The following is a 17,204-nucleotide window of genomic DNA, read 5'->3' on the forward strand; positions in this document are numbered from 1 at the left end:
TTTTCTGTTTCTTTTTCTGGACTTCTGTCTACACCACTCACTGAAGCTTCACTCTCCATGAAGACTATCCCAACAACCTAACCAGTAGTGAATGTGTTCCAGTAAAACTAGAAGCCATGCAGTTTTACAAAAGAGAATTTGTTATTACTTTGCATGCTTCAATAGCCCTTCCTCCCAAAGCAGGACTATTGCCAGGATTTATTGGCATGGTGGATACGCACTGGAGATTGTGATCTTTGAGCAATTAGGTGGGAAGTCACAAACCTCTTAATTTTCTGTAATTTCAATATCTCTGTTAAGTTTCTCAATGACTATTTAATGTCATTTCATTTTTGTATGACATAATTATAATAAACTACTTCAAAATTGTAAGTTTTCAAATATGGATTGCCCTTACTGCTAACATGCTGAATCCAGATTTATAAACCTGCATTCCAGCTTGTTTATCTGCTTAATGAAGCTTTAAATTGGCTTATTAAGAAACCAATCTTGATTTTTTTTAATAAACAACATTTTTAAAAATGTTCCCATTATCACTAACATGTGGTGAATGCTTCAGCTTCAGGTTGGTAACTGAAAAGGCAGAAGAATGGGGATAAGAAAAATATCAGCCATGATTTAATGGTGGAGGAGACTCGGTGGGCCGACTAGCCTAATTCTGTTCCTATGTCTTATGGTTTTATGAAACAAGGAAGGACCATAGGCATAAGCAAGCTTTGGCTGACAGAGTGCCTCTTTTACAATCGCGTGGTCTTCCACAAGAGAGCAGGCAATTAAATCTTGCTGCAACACAATACGATATTTATGTACAGTCCTAATGAGTCAATGGTCTAGAAATATAATAGAATTGTTCATAAAGGATCTAGAGTTTCCAGATATAAATTAATTTATATGTTCGATCTTCAGTTGAAGTATAAAGGGAAAAACTGCCAGCTCTGCCTTTCTGGTCCAATGACCTACAACTCCAGTCAGTTGGTCACTGGAGATACATTTGTATGTCTTGTTAACACTTCAGAAAGCTAGGTACCATGGAAAGGTTAGGTGACCATGGTAAGTGAAAATGAGACGGGGAAGAGAATGAAATCCTTCAGGCATATGTAGTCAAAATTCTCCTTTTATTTTCTTTAGACTTGCCAAAAAGTCATGGTTTGGTAACTTCATCAACTTGGACAAAGAGGAGCAGATATTTGTGGTCATCAAGGACAAGCCATTGAGTTCCATTAAAGCAGACATTGTCCATGCCTTCCTTTCAGTAAGTATGAATTTGTGCTGAAGATACAGCTGCATTTCTAGAAGATTCCCATCTTTTTGTTGCCTGTAATTAAAATGATATATTGCCTTAGTGAAGTTATCACCTTTCTATATTTAATAATCATAGAATATTTAATTTTCTAAAGACATAGGCATTGGCTCATTTCATACCCACAATGATACATCAATCAAATAATGGGTCAAGCAGTAAATCATTTCTCAATAAAGAAAGAAATATGATATGGTTGAAATTTGGGAAAAGGTACCAATGCAAAAAATTGCTACTGAAACTGGAAGATGTAGAAAATCAATTTCTGATCTTTCCATCATGAAGTTTATATTCATTCTAATTGTATGAAAAATATAAATCTTAAAACTGCTCTCTTACCTAAAGAGGGTATTTATTGAGAAATGATTTACTGCTTGACCCATTATTTTATTGATGTATTATTGTGAGTATGAAGTGAGCCCATGCCTTTGTGGTTCCCCCATGGTATGTGGGTTTGTGATCTTATTTGTCTAATTAAGAAGAATCAAAGAGCAGAGGTATTTCCCCACAGAGAAGGAAAACTCAATGGAAATCACGAGAGAGATGGGCTCTTGAAATCACATTGCAGAAACTCAGTCGAGCAAGCTGGGAAGACCTAACAAGTAGTGGCAGAATATAACTTTATGTAAAAACAGCACAGAACAGAATCTTTTTATTTGCTTGTTGTAGTGAAGCTTATTACTTTGGCTACTGTTAAGAATAAATGACAAATATTCTTTGAAATTTGTATCTATGCTTTAAGTAATCATATCATAGAATCATAGAATCCTTACCAAGCGGAAGGAGGCCTTTTGGCTCATCAATACTGCACTGACCGTAGTCCCACCCAGGCTCTATTCCTGAACCCCCCATATTTACCCTGCTAATCCCCTGACATTAGGGTCAATTTGGCATGGCCAATCAAAATAATCTGCACATTTTTGTGGTTTTGATAAATCAATTCTTAGTTTTAAATTTTTTTGCAAACTATCCACAACAACGATGTCTTAAGATTTTAACCCTCCTCACCCCTTATGAACAGTCAGACAGTTGAGCAGTTAAAAGCAGGGAAATCCACTTTCACCGCCCGTTCTCTGACTCATCCCAATTTTCACGAAGCAACTGATATAGAGATGAATCTTCTAGTTTCTAGTAGTTAGCAAACAAATATGTTTAAATCCAGGTTTGAATATGTAGTTTAGGCCTTACAGCAATTTAAGTCAGTGAGATAGAAATCCACTCATTGGTCAACAACTTAGTAATGTTTCAGATTGACATAACTTGCAGGAAAATTTAAATGGGCATACATTTCCAGTAAGATAGATTACTAGAATCTGTACTTTTCATTCATGCATTGTCAAGGCATTTATGTACAGAGATTGCTTTCTTTTTATTTGTCTGTCTCGCTCATCCTTGAGTAGGCAATTTAAGTTTCTCTTGGGTGCCATTTTTGCTACTCAAAGCAACGGAGAGACAATATTGTATCTGACTTTCCAGGGAAATTAATAATGAATCAAGGACTGGAACTCATTAAAGCTAATGTAAACAAGAAAACAGGTATTTAAAGAAAAATAGCACTAAAGACTGACAAATTGTAGGAATGTAGGAACAGAAATGGGCCATCTTGTCCCTTGAGCCTGTTCTGCAATTTAGTGAGATTGTGTCTGATCTGCAACCTACAGTACCTACCTTTGCCACAGGAACTGTTGGTTTCAATCTCAGGCTTTTAAAGGTTGTAAGTGATAACATTTGAAATGCGCTCATCATAATCTTGCATGATGCTCTCGATTCAGGGATTGTCCTTTTAGATCAGAAAACTACAAGTGTAACTCTGTTATTTAAGAACTATGAGAGAACCTGTGTGGGCAAGTTATTGAAATTTATAATTATGAACAGAGTGACTTAGAGAACTTTAAGTTGACAAGAGAGAGCCAACATGGATTTATAAAGGCTAAATCATGTGGAATGAACTTAATTGAATTTTTTGAGTCAATGATTAAAGTAGTAGACTGGGGAATGTCTATGGATGTAGTTTAAATGCATTTCCAGAAGATATCCAATGAAGTTCCACATGAGAGACTATTAGGTAAAATTAAAACTCATGGAATTGAAGGCAAATTGTTGACCTTATTAAGAGATTGGTTGGACACTGAATGACAAGGGACTAGGAATAATAGATATGCAACTGAATTGTAAGAGAGCAACTGACAGCAGCCCACAAGAATCTGTGCTGGGGCCTCTACTATTCAGTATGTATATACTACATAAGTATTACAATAGAGGATCATGTATCCAAATTTATTTATATCACAAATATTAATGATATAGTAAGTAGTGTAAATGGGACCACTAAAATGTTGTAATCAGTTGGAAACAAAAACAAAAGATTAATGGATAAATAAATTAATAAAACTAAAGTGCTAAAATGTAAAAGGAAGCACATTTTTGTACGATTATCAAAAGCCCTGAACTGCAGCACACTGTGCAGTTTAGGTCATCACACCGTAGGGTCTTTGAACTAGCGCAGCTCAGATTAACCAGAATTTTACCAGGTTCTGAGTTTTAGATTATAGGAAGAAATTGCATAAACCATGCTTTTATTCCCCGAAATATGGAAGGTTAAAGGGTGATTTGATTGACTTTTTTTAGAATTATGAGAAGATTATGATAGGAACATTTGCTGTTTTTTGGGGAAGTCTAAAATGACCTTGAAACCAGAGCTAAGCTGTTCAAGAGAGAAATGAGTGTGAAATACTCAGCAGGTCTGGCTGTATCTGTTGAGACTGAAACAGAGTTACATTACAGGTCTGTGACCTTTCATCAGAATTGAGGTAGGCTAGAAACATAATAGGTTCTGAGCAAGGGAAAGAGTGAGAATGGGTAGATCTGTGGTAGGTGAAGGTATGAGAGGTTCAATGACAAAAGGTTTCATGGTGCAACAAAGTGGAGGACCAATAGGAAGCGTTAGTATGGAAGGCTGCATTGGGAAAACAGATGTGACAAAGACAGAACAACTGGGAGAATGGAATACAGCCCTTAGAGTAAGCAGAGTATGAGGGAGCAGTGGGTTTAGTAAGGTCGTATTGATTATTGATTGAAAGTCTGTCACCAGAAATGGGGAGAGGGAAGTCAGGAAGGGAAGGGAAGAGTTGGAGATGTACCATATGAAAGTAAAAGAAGGGTGGAAATTGGAGTAAAGTCACTGAAATTTTTCAGTTCAGATTTGGAGCATCAAAGAGCACTGATATAGTCATTAATGTTTCGAAAATGAGGTAAGGGAGGCAGGACTGGAAAATGAAAATGCTGGTGTTACTTAGTAGGTCTGTGAAGAGAAACAGAGTTAACAATTCAGGTAGATGGTGTTTCATCAGAACCTAGGTAGAATTTGTGATGATGAGCTCCCACGGGTTTATTCCTGTTCTTTGCCTCTTTTGGCCTGGTAACTTGCAATTTTTTTTAATATTCTGTTCATGGGTGCCAATGTCCCTCGCTAAACCAGTATTTATTGCCTATCCCTTCTTTCCCTCAGGAAGGTAGCAGTGAACAGCCTTCCATAATCTCTGCAGTCCATGTGTTGTCCTGTCTCTCATATTGAAGTTTTCTTTTCCCAGAGATTCTCCCTCTAGCCCAAACTAGGCAATTCTTCCAGGCTCATATCAACTTCCCACAAATTTGGCCCTTTCGGTTAAAGACCAACTGCTACTTGGCAAAACTTCTTTGTTAGTCAGTTCTTATTTTCTGACTGCCTTCTCTCCTTGAATCTCTCTAATGCTGTTCCTTTTCGCTCAGTAAGTAGTCTCACAACACCAGGTTGAAGTCCAACAGGTTTATTTGGTAGCATGAGCTTTTGGAGCTTTGCCCCTTCATCAGGTGACCACTTGCTTTCTTGCCAGTTTTTTTCCATTTCTCCTTTTCTTCAATTTCTAGTTTGAGCTTTTTGATTTATCTTCCTTCCTGTCTTTCAAGTTGCTTCATCAACAACTCTCTTGCCAATTCTATTAGCCCATCCTGAGTTAATTGTTGCAAATCACGCCAGGATAAATCTTTCCTCTCCAGGAAAGCTTTGCAACTGACACAGCCATTCTGCTTTCACTTTGTGAGGTAAAATTGTCATGTTTACAAGGTAAATTTCTGAATACACATTGTTAGTTGGGAACCCCCATCAACTGCAAGAACACATTCAAAAACCGTGAGCTAACTTTGCATGGGATTTTACATTAAGTCAATGAATGCAAAATCATAGATGGTTTGACTGTGTCTCAAACTAAACTAGTGGTTGACAACAATCAAGATATACCCATCCGATAGGAAAAAGCAATCAGACCAGTATTCTTATTCCCTGGTTTAACTGTTTTTGCCTTCTGGGCAAAGCTGACTCTTCCCTCCCAAGTGCCCAACTAAAACATCTCAGATAAAGCCATGTGCTGAAGGCAGTGACCAACTTAGAGCCAAATATGAGGGAGTGGATAGAGAATGAGCAGGTTCATTATGGAAGATTCTTGTAACCTGCAAACTTTTATCCCATCAGTCCAAACTAAATTTGAATCCAGGTTTGAGAGGTACCAAAACAAGCAGGGTATCCCAACTGGACAGGATTTTCTGGCCACGCTCGCCCCAAAACCAGAAAATCCCGCCCGAGGTCAATGGATGTTTGCATAGTCCACCCCACCCTTCTCCCACTGCGATTCCCATGGTGGGCAGGATGAAAAAACTTCCCCCATTGTTTGTCCCTTTCACTGCCAGAAACAAAACCAGGGATGAGATCACCATGTGATAAGGTGTTACGTCGAAGTGCGATAGCTTATTCCACCAAATTGAAGTTATTGAAGGAGCTGCAACTGCAACTCCATGCAGTCTGTTATTAAAACTACACTGTAATTTAGTTTTAAATAAATCTGTTTTTCTTCTTTTTTCAAAAAATGCACAGTAGCCCAAATTTCTGAAATGCAAACAAAAATGCTGAAAAATCATTGAATTCCTACAGTGTGGAGCAGGCCATTCGGCCTGTTGAGTCTACGTCAACAGCAATTCCAACCAAGCTTTATCCCCGTAACCCTATGTATTTACCCTGCGAGCTCCCCTGATACTATGAGGCAATTTAGCATGGCCAATCACCCTAACTCGTGTGTCTTTGGATTGGAGCACCCATAGGAAACCCACACAGACATGGGGAGAAGGTGTAAAGTCCATACATACAGTTACCCAAGACCAGATTTGAATCCGGGTCCCTGGTGCTGTGAGACAGCAATGCTAACCACTGTGCTGCTGTATTTTAAAAGAAAATGGTCTGTTAATATACTGACTGCCCCAGCTGTCAGCTCAGTTCTCCTGTCAAGGGTGTTAGCCTGCATTTCTTTTGTTTAGCAGTTGGCCAAGTTGCAATGTGTTTCCAACATTTTCTCTTTCTTTTGACACCTGAAAGTAGCTGCACTGGGAAAGTTCAGTGATCATTTCAGATGATGCTCCTTCATATGGGCAGCAATGTCATCATAACTTCAGATTGAACTGGGAGTTCGGAATATTAACCATTCAGAATTACTTCTTAAAAGCAGCAGACAGGGGAGACTGATGTAAGTTCACATGACAGCTGGTTGAAGTTTATCATTTGGCTTCTGTTAATATTTCACCTCAGGGTATTTCCTCTTCTACAAGTTTGATCAGAACAGACATGCAAATAAATGAGCTGCATAATTCAACTGAAGACTCTCATATCATCTGCAATATTTAATGTCTCAATATGAAATAAACTTGTTTCCAATGATTATATATCCATCAGGCAAATTATAAATTAGTTGCATGGATTGTTTGTGACCTCAAGGTGTTGGGATGCCAGGAGTGGGATCACTGTTAGAGGAGGCTGCAGTTGCTGTCAAATCCATCACTTCGGCCATGTTACTTTTTGCCATCCTGAAGGGGTACTGAGATGTCTGACTGTCTTCTTCGAGAAGATGCGTTTTCCAGAACTAATCTACATCCTCAAAACTCTGTCCAGAACAGTTTTCCCAGATGTTCAGGAGAAGATTATCTAAACATTTGAGAGGATGAAAATGAAGCAGAGGTAGTTAAAATTGAGAAGGAGAGAAAACGGCAGAAGAAGTTGTTTCACTATAAACACACTGTAAGAAGTCTCACAACACCAGGTTAAATCCAACAGGTCTATTTGGAATCACGAGCTTCCAGAGCACTGCTCCTTCATCACCTTACCTGATGAATGCTTGGAATGCTGCCGGGATAGTTTCCTTGAACAGCGTGTGTTGGAGCCGACGAGGGAGCGAGCTATCTTGGATCTGGTGTTATGTAATGAGGCAGGTAGAATTAGGGACCTTGCAGTGAAGGATCCTCTTGGGGAGAGTGATCATTGTATGGTGGAGTTTCTGGTGCAGATGGAGGAGGAGAAAGTGGGTTCCCGGACACGCGTCCTTTGTTTGAACAGAGGGGAGTACGGTAGGATGAGAGAAGAATTGGCGAATGTTGACTGGGGGAGCACGTTGGAAGGTAGGTCTGCTGAGGAGCAGTGGAGGATCTTTAAGGAGATCTTTCTTGGTGCTCAGCAGAAATTTATTCCGATGGTTAAAAAGGACCGTAGGAGGAGAGGTAATAAGCCGTGGATAACGAAGGAGGTGAAGGAAAGTGTTAAATTAAAAGCGGAGGCGTTTAGAGTAGCTAAGAGTAGTGGGCGAGAAGAGGATTGGGAGAGGTTTAAATGTCAACAAAGATTGACAAAGAAGTTGATAAAGAAGGGTAGGAGAAACTATGAAGCTGGGCTAGCGCTTAATATAAGAAAGGATAACAAGAGTTTTTATAAATATATAAAAAGGAAGAGGCTGGCTAGGGTGAACGTTGGACCCTTAGAGGATGAGAGGGGGGAATTAGTGGTAGGGGATGGGGAAATGGCTGAGGTCTTGAATAACTTTTTTGTTTTGGTCTTCACGGAGGAGGACGTGAATAATTTGCCAGGTGTTAGCGATGGAAAGGTGGTAGGACTGGAGGGTCTCAATGACATTATTGTTACTAGAGAGGCGGTGCTCGACAGACTGGAGGGACTGATTGTGGACAAGTCCCCAGGACCGGATGGAATGCATCCAAGGGTTCTGAAAGAAATGGCGGAGGTGATAGTGGATGCCTTGATGGTTATTTTCCAAACGTTGCTGGATTCCGGGGAAGTGCCGGAAGATTGGAAAACGGCTAATGTTACGCCATTGTTTAAGAAGGGTGGCAGGCAAAAGGCAGGGAATTATAGGCCAGTTAGTTTAACGTCTTTTGTAGGTAAAATGTTAGAATCCGTCATCAAGGAGGAAATAGCGAGGCATCTTGAGGGGAATTGCTTGATGGAGCAGACGCAGCACGGTTTTGTTAAGGGGAAGTCGTGTCTGACAAATTTATTGGAGTTCTATGAGGATGTGTCTAGGGCAGTGGATAGAGGAGAGCCGGTGGATGTGGTCTTTCTTGATTTTCAGAAGGCGTTTGACAAGGTACCTCACAAGAGGCTATTGCAGAAGGTAAGGGGGCATGGAGTTGGGGGTAGGGTGTTAGCGTGGATAGAGGATTGGCTGTCAAATAGGAGGCAGAGAGTGGTGGTCAATGGGTGCTATTCGGATTGGCGGTTGGTGACTAGTGGAGTGCCCCAGGGGTCGGTGCTGGGGCCTCAGCTATTTACCATTTATATAGATGATCTGGAGGACGGAACCGAGTGTATGGTGTCGAAATTTGCTGATGACACCAAGATTGGTGGAACAGCAAATTGCGCGGAGGGTGTGGAGAGTCTGCAGAAGGATCTAGATAGGCTGGGCGAATGGGCCAGGAACTGGCAAATGGAATTTAATGTTGGCAAGTGCGAGGTGGTACACTTTGATAGGAATAATGGTAGGAAGGACTATTACTTACGTGGTGAAAAACTGCAGCAGGTGACGGTGCAGAGGGACCTCGGGGTCCTTGTGCATGAGTCGCAAAAACCCAGCCTGCAGGTGCAGCAGGTGGTCAGGAAGGCTAATGGGATGCTGGCCTTCATAGCGAGGGGGATTGAATATAAAAGTAGGGAGGTCTTGCTGCGGCTGTATAGGGCATTGGTGAGGCCGCAGCTGGAGTACTGTGTGCAGTTTTGGTCGCTGCACTTACGCAAGGATATTTTGGCCTTGGAGGGAGTGCAGAGGAGGTTTACTAGGCTGATACCGGAGCTGAGGGGGTTGAGCTATGAGGAGAGGTTGAATAAACTAGGCTTGTACTCGTTAGAGTTTAGAAGAATGAGGGGAGATCTCATTGAGACGTATAAGATGATGAATGGCATGGATAGGATAGAGGTGAAGAGACTCTTCCCGCTCAGGAAGGATAGTAGGACTAGGGGGCACAGCCTCAAGATAAAGGAGGGGCGGTTTAGAACGGAGTTGAGGGGGAACTTCTTCACTCAAAGGGTGTTGAATCTCTGGAATTCTCTGCCCGTTGAAGTGGTGGAGGCTGCCTCCCTAAATATATTTCAGACGCGGGTTGATGGGTTTTTGATAAGCGAGGGGATTAAGGGTTATGGGGAGAGGGTGGGAATGTGGAACTGAGCCACGACAGATCAGCCATGATCTTATTGAATGGCGGGGCAGGCTCGAAGGGCTGGATGGCCTACCCCTGCTCCTATTTCTTATGTTCTTATGTTCTTATTATGAAGGAGCAGCAGTCCGAAAGCTTGTGATACCAAATACACAAAGAGCAAAGAAAATTACAGCGCAGGAACAGAGCCTTCGGCCCTCCAAGCCTACACCGACTATACTACCCAACTTAACTAAAACCCCCTACCACTCTGGGGACCATATCCCTCTATTCTCATCCTATTCATATATTTGTCAATAAGCCCCTTAAAAGTCACTATCATAACTGCTACCACTACCTCCCTCAGCAACGAGTTACAGGCACCCACTATCCTCTGTGCAAAAAATCTGCCTTATATATCTCCTTTAAACCTTGCTCCTCGCACCTTAAACCTCTGCCCCCTAGTAATTGACTCTTCCATCCTGAGAAAAAACTTCTGATTATCTACTCTGTCCACGCCTCTCATAATCTTGTAGACTTCATCAGGTCACCCCTCAACCTCCGTCATTCCAGTGAGAACAAACCATGTTTCTCCAACCTCTCCTAATAGCTAATGCCTTCCATACCAGGCAACATTTTGCTAAATTTTTTCTGTACCTTCTCCAAAGCCTCCACATCCTTCTGGTAGTGTGGGGACCAGAATTGAACACTAACTAAGGTTCTATAAAGCTGCAACATGACTTGCCAATTTTTAAACTCAATACCCCGGCCAGTGAAGAAAAGCATACTGTATGCCTTCTTGACAACTTTCTCCACCAGCATTGCCACTTTCAGTGAAGTGTGTACATGTACACCAGGTCCCTTTGCCTATCAATACTCTTAAGGATTCTGCCATTTACTGTATATTTCCTATTTGTATTAGACCTTCCAAAATGCATTACTTCACATTTGTCTGGGTTAAACTCTATCTGCCACCTCTCCGCCTAAGTCTCCAACTGATCTATATCCTGCTATATCCTCTGATGGTCCCCAATGCTATCTGCAAATCCACCAACCTTTCTGTCGTCCACAAACTTACTAATCAATCCAATTACATTTTCCTCCAAGTCATTTATATATATTACAAACAGCAAAGGTCCCAGCAGTGATCCCTGAGAAACACCACTTGTCACAGATCGCCAGTCAGAAAAGACATTGCTACCCTCTGTCTTCTTTGACTGAGCCAGTCTTGTATCCCACCTTGTCAGCTCACCTCTGATCCCATGTGACTTCACCTTCTGCACCAATCTGCCATGAGCGACCTTGTCAAAGCCCTTGCTGAAATCCATATAGACAACGTCCACTGCCCTACCCTCATCAATCATCTTCATCACTTCCTCGAAACGTTCGATCAAGTTAATGAAACATGATTTCTCCTTCACAAAACCATGTTGCATCTCACTAATAAGTCCACTTATTTCCAAGTGGGAATAAATCCTGTCTCAAAGATCCTCTCCAATAATTTCTCTACCACTGACGTAAGGCTCTCCGGCCTGTAATTACCTAGATGATTCTTGCTATCCTTCTTAAACAAAGGAACAACATTGACTATTCTCCAATCTTCTGGAACCTCCCCTGTAGCCAGTGAAGATACAAAGATTTCTCTCAAGACCCCAGCAATTTCCTCCCTTGCCTCTCTCTGGAGTTTATCTCATCAGGCCCTGGGGACATGTTTACCTTAATGTTTCTCAAGAACCCCAAAACCTTTTTGATCTCAACATGACTCAAACTATCTACACACCCTTTCCCAGACTCATCATCCACCAAATCCTTCTCTTTGGTGAATAGTGAAGCCAAGTACTCATTTAATATCTCGCCCATTTCCTCTGACTCTATGCACAGATTCCCTCCCATGTCTTTGAGTGGGCCAACCCTCTCCCTGGTTACCCTCTTGCTGTTTACATATGTAAAAAAAAGCCGTGGGATTTTCCTTAATACTGCTGGCCAAGGCTTTTTCATGACCCCTTTTAGCCCTCCTTACTCTTTGTTAATCTTCTTACCTTGTATTCCACACTTGCTTCATGTGTTCCCATCTTCCTAGCTTTGACAAAGGCTTCCTTTTTCTCTTTGACTAGGCTCACAATATCTCTCGTCATCCAAGGTTCCCAAAACTTGCCATACTTATCCTTCATCCTTACAGGAATGTGCCGGTCCTGAATACCTGTCAGCTTACAGTTGAAAGCCCCCCCACATGCCAGATGTTGATTTTCCCTCAAACATCTGCCCCCAGTCTGCACTCCTCCGTTCCTGCCTAATATTGTTGTAATTAGCCCTCCCCCAAACTTTCCTCCAAATAAACCTGTTGGACTTTGGCCTGGTGTTGTAAAATTTTTTACTGTGCCCACCCTAGTCCAACGCCAGCATCTTCACATCATGGCTATTGTAAACACATGCAAACAAAAAGGCTTTGTGGTACCTAACAGTAATGGGCAGAAATAATTTGCACTGTTACTGGAGTCTTCCATTCTGGAGTCAAAGTTTGGTGATGGATGGGATGGCTGACCACACACTTACTACACATGGATCATACACTGACCGTGCACTATTCTGCTCATTAAAAATGCATCCATGAGGATATCGCCGATTCTCGGGATGGGGACAGGCAGGAAGTCACCACCTCCGCTGTTACCACAGGGGGCCGAAGGTCCGGGCATCATTTTTAGCCTGCACTATCCCTCCCACCTTTGCCTGGCCACTGCTCCACCCATCCTCACTAATCCTTCCCTTGTCATCCTCCACACAACCTACAACACTGCCACCACCCAGAGCAGCATTGACTGGCATTTACAGACACTCCCCAAAGAGGACAATGTAATGGCAACTCGCCCGTTAATCAAAGAACAGGAATAAAGAAAATTACAGAACAGGAACAGGCCCTTCAGCCCTCCAAGCTGGCACCGACCATGCTGCCCGACTTAACTAAAACCTTCTGGGGACCATATCCCTCTATTCCCATCCTATTCATGCACTTGTCAAGACACTCCTTAAAAGTCACTACCGTATCTGCTTCCACTATTTCCCCCGGCAATGAGTTCCAAAACAAAAACCCCAGGCACCCACTACACTCTGTGTAAAAAATCTGTCACGTACATCTCCTTTAAACCTTGCTCCTCACACCTTAAACCTGTGCCCCCTGGTAATTGACTCTTCCACCCCGGGAAAATCCTTCTGACTATCCATTCTGTCCATGCCTCTCATAATCTTGTAGACTTCTATCAGGTATCCCCTCAACCTCTGTCGTTCCAGTGAGAATAAACCAAGTTTCTCCAACCTCTCGTCATAGCTAATGCCCTCCATACCAGGCAACATCCTGGTATATCTTTTCTGTACCCTCTCCAAAGCCTCCACATCCTTCTGGTAGTGTGGTGACCAGAATTGAACACTATATTCCAAGTGTGGACTAACTAAGGCTCTATAAGGCTGCAATATGACTTGCCAATTTTTAAACTCAATACCCTGGCCGATGAAGGCAAGCATGCTGTATGCCTTCTCGACAACCTTCTCCACCAGCATTGCCACTTTCAGTGACCTATGTACCTGTACACCCAGATCCCTTTGCCTATTAATACTCCTAAGGGTTCTGCCATTTATTGTACATTTCCTATTTGTATTAGACCTTCCAAAATGCATTACCTCACTTTTATTCGGATTAAACTCCATTTGCCATCTCTCCACCCAAGTCTCCAACTGAAGTATATCCTGCTGTATCCTTTGATGGTCTTCATCGATATCCACAAATCCATCAATCTTTGTGACGTCCGCAAACTTACTAATCAATCCAGTTATATTTTCCTCCAAATCATTTATATATATTACAAACAGCAAAGTCCCAGCACTGATCCCTGAGTGCCACTTGTCACAGCCCGCCATTCAGATACACATCCTTCCACTGCTACCTTCTGTCTTCTTTGAGCCAGTTTTGTATCCACCTTGCCAGCTCACCTCTGATCCCATGCAACTTCACCTTCTGCACCAGTTTGCCATGAGGGACCTTGTCAAAGGCCTTACTAAAGTCCATGTAGACAACATTCACTGCCCTAGCCTCATCAATCATCTTCATCACTTCCTCAAAAAACTCGATCAAGTCCATGAGACACGACCTCCCCTTCACAAAACCACGTTGCCTCTCACTCATACATCCACTTATTTCCAAGAATTTATTTCCACTTAATTCGAAGAATTCTTCCATGACGTATCATAGGTGGATAACTTAATTTGGTGAGGTTTTAATGAGTATCCCTGAGATGCAAAAAGGCACCATGATATTGTTAATCAGGAAGCTCAACCACCTTTGAAGTCACAGAACTTACTTGCTAAAGCTTGACCTGACAGAAGGAAACTGATAGTTGGCCTTCCATCAAGAGAGGCGATGGCCTAATGGTTTTATCGCTAGACTATTAATCCAGAAACTGGATGTTCTGGAGATGCGGGTTCGAATCCTGCCACGGCAGATGGCAAAATTTGAATTCCGAAAAAAAATCTGGAATTAAGAATCTACTGCTGACCATGAAACCATTGCCGGTTGTCAGAAAAAAACCCTTCTGGTTCCCTAATGTCCTTTAGGGAAGGATGTGTTTCTGAATGGCGGGTCTGGCCCACAGCAGAGCCACAGCAATATGGTTGACTCTCAACTGCTCTTCAGGGGAAACTAGGGATGGGCAATTAATGTTGGCCGGCCAGCGATGCCCATGTCCCATGAATGAATTTAAAAAAATTAAGTTCCTCCTCCCACCAAGCTTCCAGTTGCTGATTCTGCCCAGAAACTTAAGTTACTTATTCCAAATTAGGAAGTGCAGTGCAATGCCGAACAAAGTGATAAAGTTCTGACATGATAAGTGGTTTGTTGAGTGTCTCTCCATCCTCGTTATTTGCTTTGTAACAGCAGTTATGTCTTTGGAAGAAGGCAGGGAATAGATTTTGAAGTCACCCGCCCACTCGAAGGTGTCCCAGAAATATTTGAGAATGACTTCCTGCCTGGTCCCTGTAGTTCTCATAGTCACAGCAACCCTTTTGCATCCTCCACTGTCTTTATTTTCACAATTATGTGAAAAATTGGAGTGTGTTTCAAGTACATCTCAGGTTACCATAAAAAACTATCACTGATCAAATTATGACCTTACAACGGAATTCTCCCTTTATGAGAGTAAGTGCAGTAGTGGGCACTATATTGTGAAGGCAAACTGTGATCATGTAGTGTATTGCTAAGAGCCACCTGAACAATCCAGACATCTTCAGCAATCCTATGGTCTTCTCTATGAGGGAACCTACAGTGGTGTGTGCAGCCTTGTACCTTTCCTCAGCTGGAGTCAGAAGGCAAAGCACCACAGCCATTAGCCGGTGTTTAATTGGGTATCCCTCATCACCCAGCAACCAAATTTTCTGGCCCCTCGAAGATCTCCAGCACCTGGGAGTGACTGAGGATGTAGGAGTCATGACAACTCCTAGGAAACCATGCACAAACATATTGCATCTGCTTTCGATGGTCGCACACCAACTGCACATTGATGGAATGGAAGCCCTTGTGGTGGATGAACTGCAAAGACCTGCTACCAGGAAGCCCTTATAGTCACACAGGTGCAGGCTGTTTCATCCTGCAGCCTTGGGATCCCAGAGATACCTGCAAAGCCATTGAGTCTCTGAGCCTGGCTGTCCATATCCAAAGTACAGCTTACACAATGATGGTCCTTCCTGTAATGGGTATTGGTTGCCCCCTGAATGCACTGATGTGTTGCTGACAGTAAATGCTAACAGGTGCCCGGTTGCTCCGTGGAAAATCCAGAGGCAAAGAAATTGAGTGCTGCCTTCTGGGGCACTAGCATGAGGAAGTGACCACATCCATCCATTGGGTCTTCTCAAAGCATGTGGCATTTATGGTGGACCAGATCTCTGGATAATCACAGCCTTACTCTGCACTCCCTCTCATTTGTAGGAAGGCCACTCAAGGGTGACAGATCTTTGGTGTTGCCAGTCATCTCCACTCTCTGAGTCTCTGCTCCTCAGTCTCCTGTTGATACTCATGTTCCATCTGGCTTTGTCCCCCATGCAGAGCTCCTTGCTGGAGCTATGTGCTTTGCCTGCCTTCGCTTCTTGTCTTGAATGTAAAAGTTACCTGGACCACTGGATCTATTCTCACTTTTGCCTCCTGACTTAAAAGACCAGAATGGTTGAAGGGTGCAGAGTACAAAGGTGTGAACAAGACACCTAGACGAGAAGTTGGGCAGTTAAGCTTTGGCAGCTTAGATTGCATTGTTCTTCATGTAACCTTATGCTTAACATAGATGTGAACAGCATTCCATTCCACAGGTGTTAGATCTGGAGTCCTGTGGAGGGTGGGAACTTGTGAATTGAACCAATGTAGTTCTGAACTTCACTCATTGACTTGGCATCACTAAAGCATTCATTTGCTGATGGTAAATGAATGGAATCCATTTGGTCATGATGAATGGCATTAATTGTTAACCCGTAACTCCCCTTCACTGAAAGGATGACAGAGTTGATGCAGTTGTGTCCCATTCGCTGTAACTTCCACTCTTCAAGGCTGCAATCTACTATGTAGCTTTTCCAGATTTAACATGAGTTTATTGAGTTGTGCCTCTCCCTTTCAAAATGCAACATTAAAAATATGGCTTACTGTTGCTTCCTGGGAAACAGGGCCTGTGACCTCTGTGATTGACCTGGATCCTGCACACTGTAATGGCACAAACAGGTGAGTATGCATTCCAAAAAGGAGCCCCAGAGGCCTCCCAAACTTCATCATACTCGCCTGAACAGAACTGACCTTGCTTTCAATATCAGAAGATATGATTTTATCTGACTGTTTAGAAGATGGAGTTACTCCCTCACTGTCAGCATGTCTCTAATTTACCTGATGCTTCATGATGCTTAGTTATATAGTTCTCCAGCCTCCCCTTTATACTAGATCCTGTCATTGTGTGATAATGGATAGTGACACATTCCTTCCCTGAGCCCATCACCTGTGGGTTGCCCATGCCTCGTGTGGACTTGCACCCAGCTCATCTGGAGGCTGTATGCTTCATCACGTACAGGGGTCCTGCAACCCCCATTAGAGCTTTACATACTCCTTGCCTCTGTATTATGTGTTTACTGTTTACACGCTGTAAGTGCCCCCTGTGACCTTCACCATACCCTCAGCAACCCAGTTACAGAGCATACGAAGCCCAGGGACATTGACTGTAGGACAGTCCTGCAAACCAGGCTGTCCATTTTTCTTTTGAACGATACAGGCCTTGACCCTCCCTGCAGCTGGGGTACACCGTGCTTCCAGTGATTGCTCCTGCTGCATAGCCTGCTGCTGTCCTGCACTGTCTCCACCCTCTGGCTTCAGACTGAGAGGCTCACGTAGCCCATGTAC

The 17,204-nt window shown here is 42.7% G+C and overlaps 1 protein-coding gene across 10 annotated transcripts in view; it reads left to right on the top strand.

Annotated features, from left to right (window-relative positions):
• The window catches only part of LOC145343840 (serine/threonine-protein kinase BRSK2), an 894,349-nt gene that overhangs the window by 804,083 nt on the left and 73,062 nt on the right, over positions 1-17,204 (top strand). For all 10 annotated transcript variants that reach the window (XM_080190257.1, XM_080190254.1, XM_080190256.1 and 7 more), the window contains one exon: positions 1,129-1,252. In XM_080190257.1, coding sequence (XP_080046383.1) covers positions 1,129-1,252 — 124 coding nt within the window. The remainder of the gene's footprint in view (positions 1-1,128; positions 1,253-17,204) is intronic.

The sequence above is a fragment of the Carcharhinus amblyrhynchos genome, chromosome 6 (assembly GCF_965287045.1).
Source record: "Carcharhinus amblyrhynchos chromosome 6, sCarAmb.v2.hapA, whole genome shotgun sequence".
Lineage (NCBI taxonomy): Eukaryota > Metazoa > Chordata > Chondrichthyes > Carcharhiniformes > Carcharhinidae > Carcharhinus > Carcharhinus amblyrhynchos.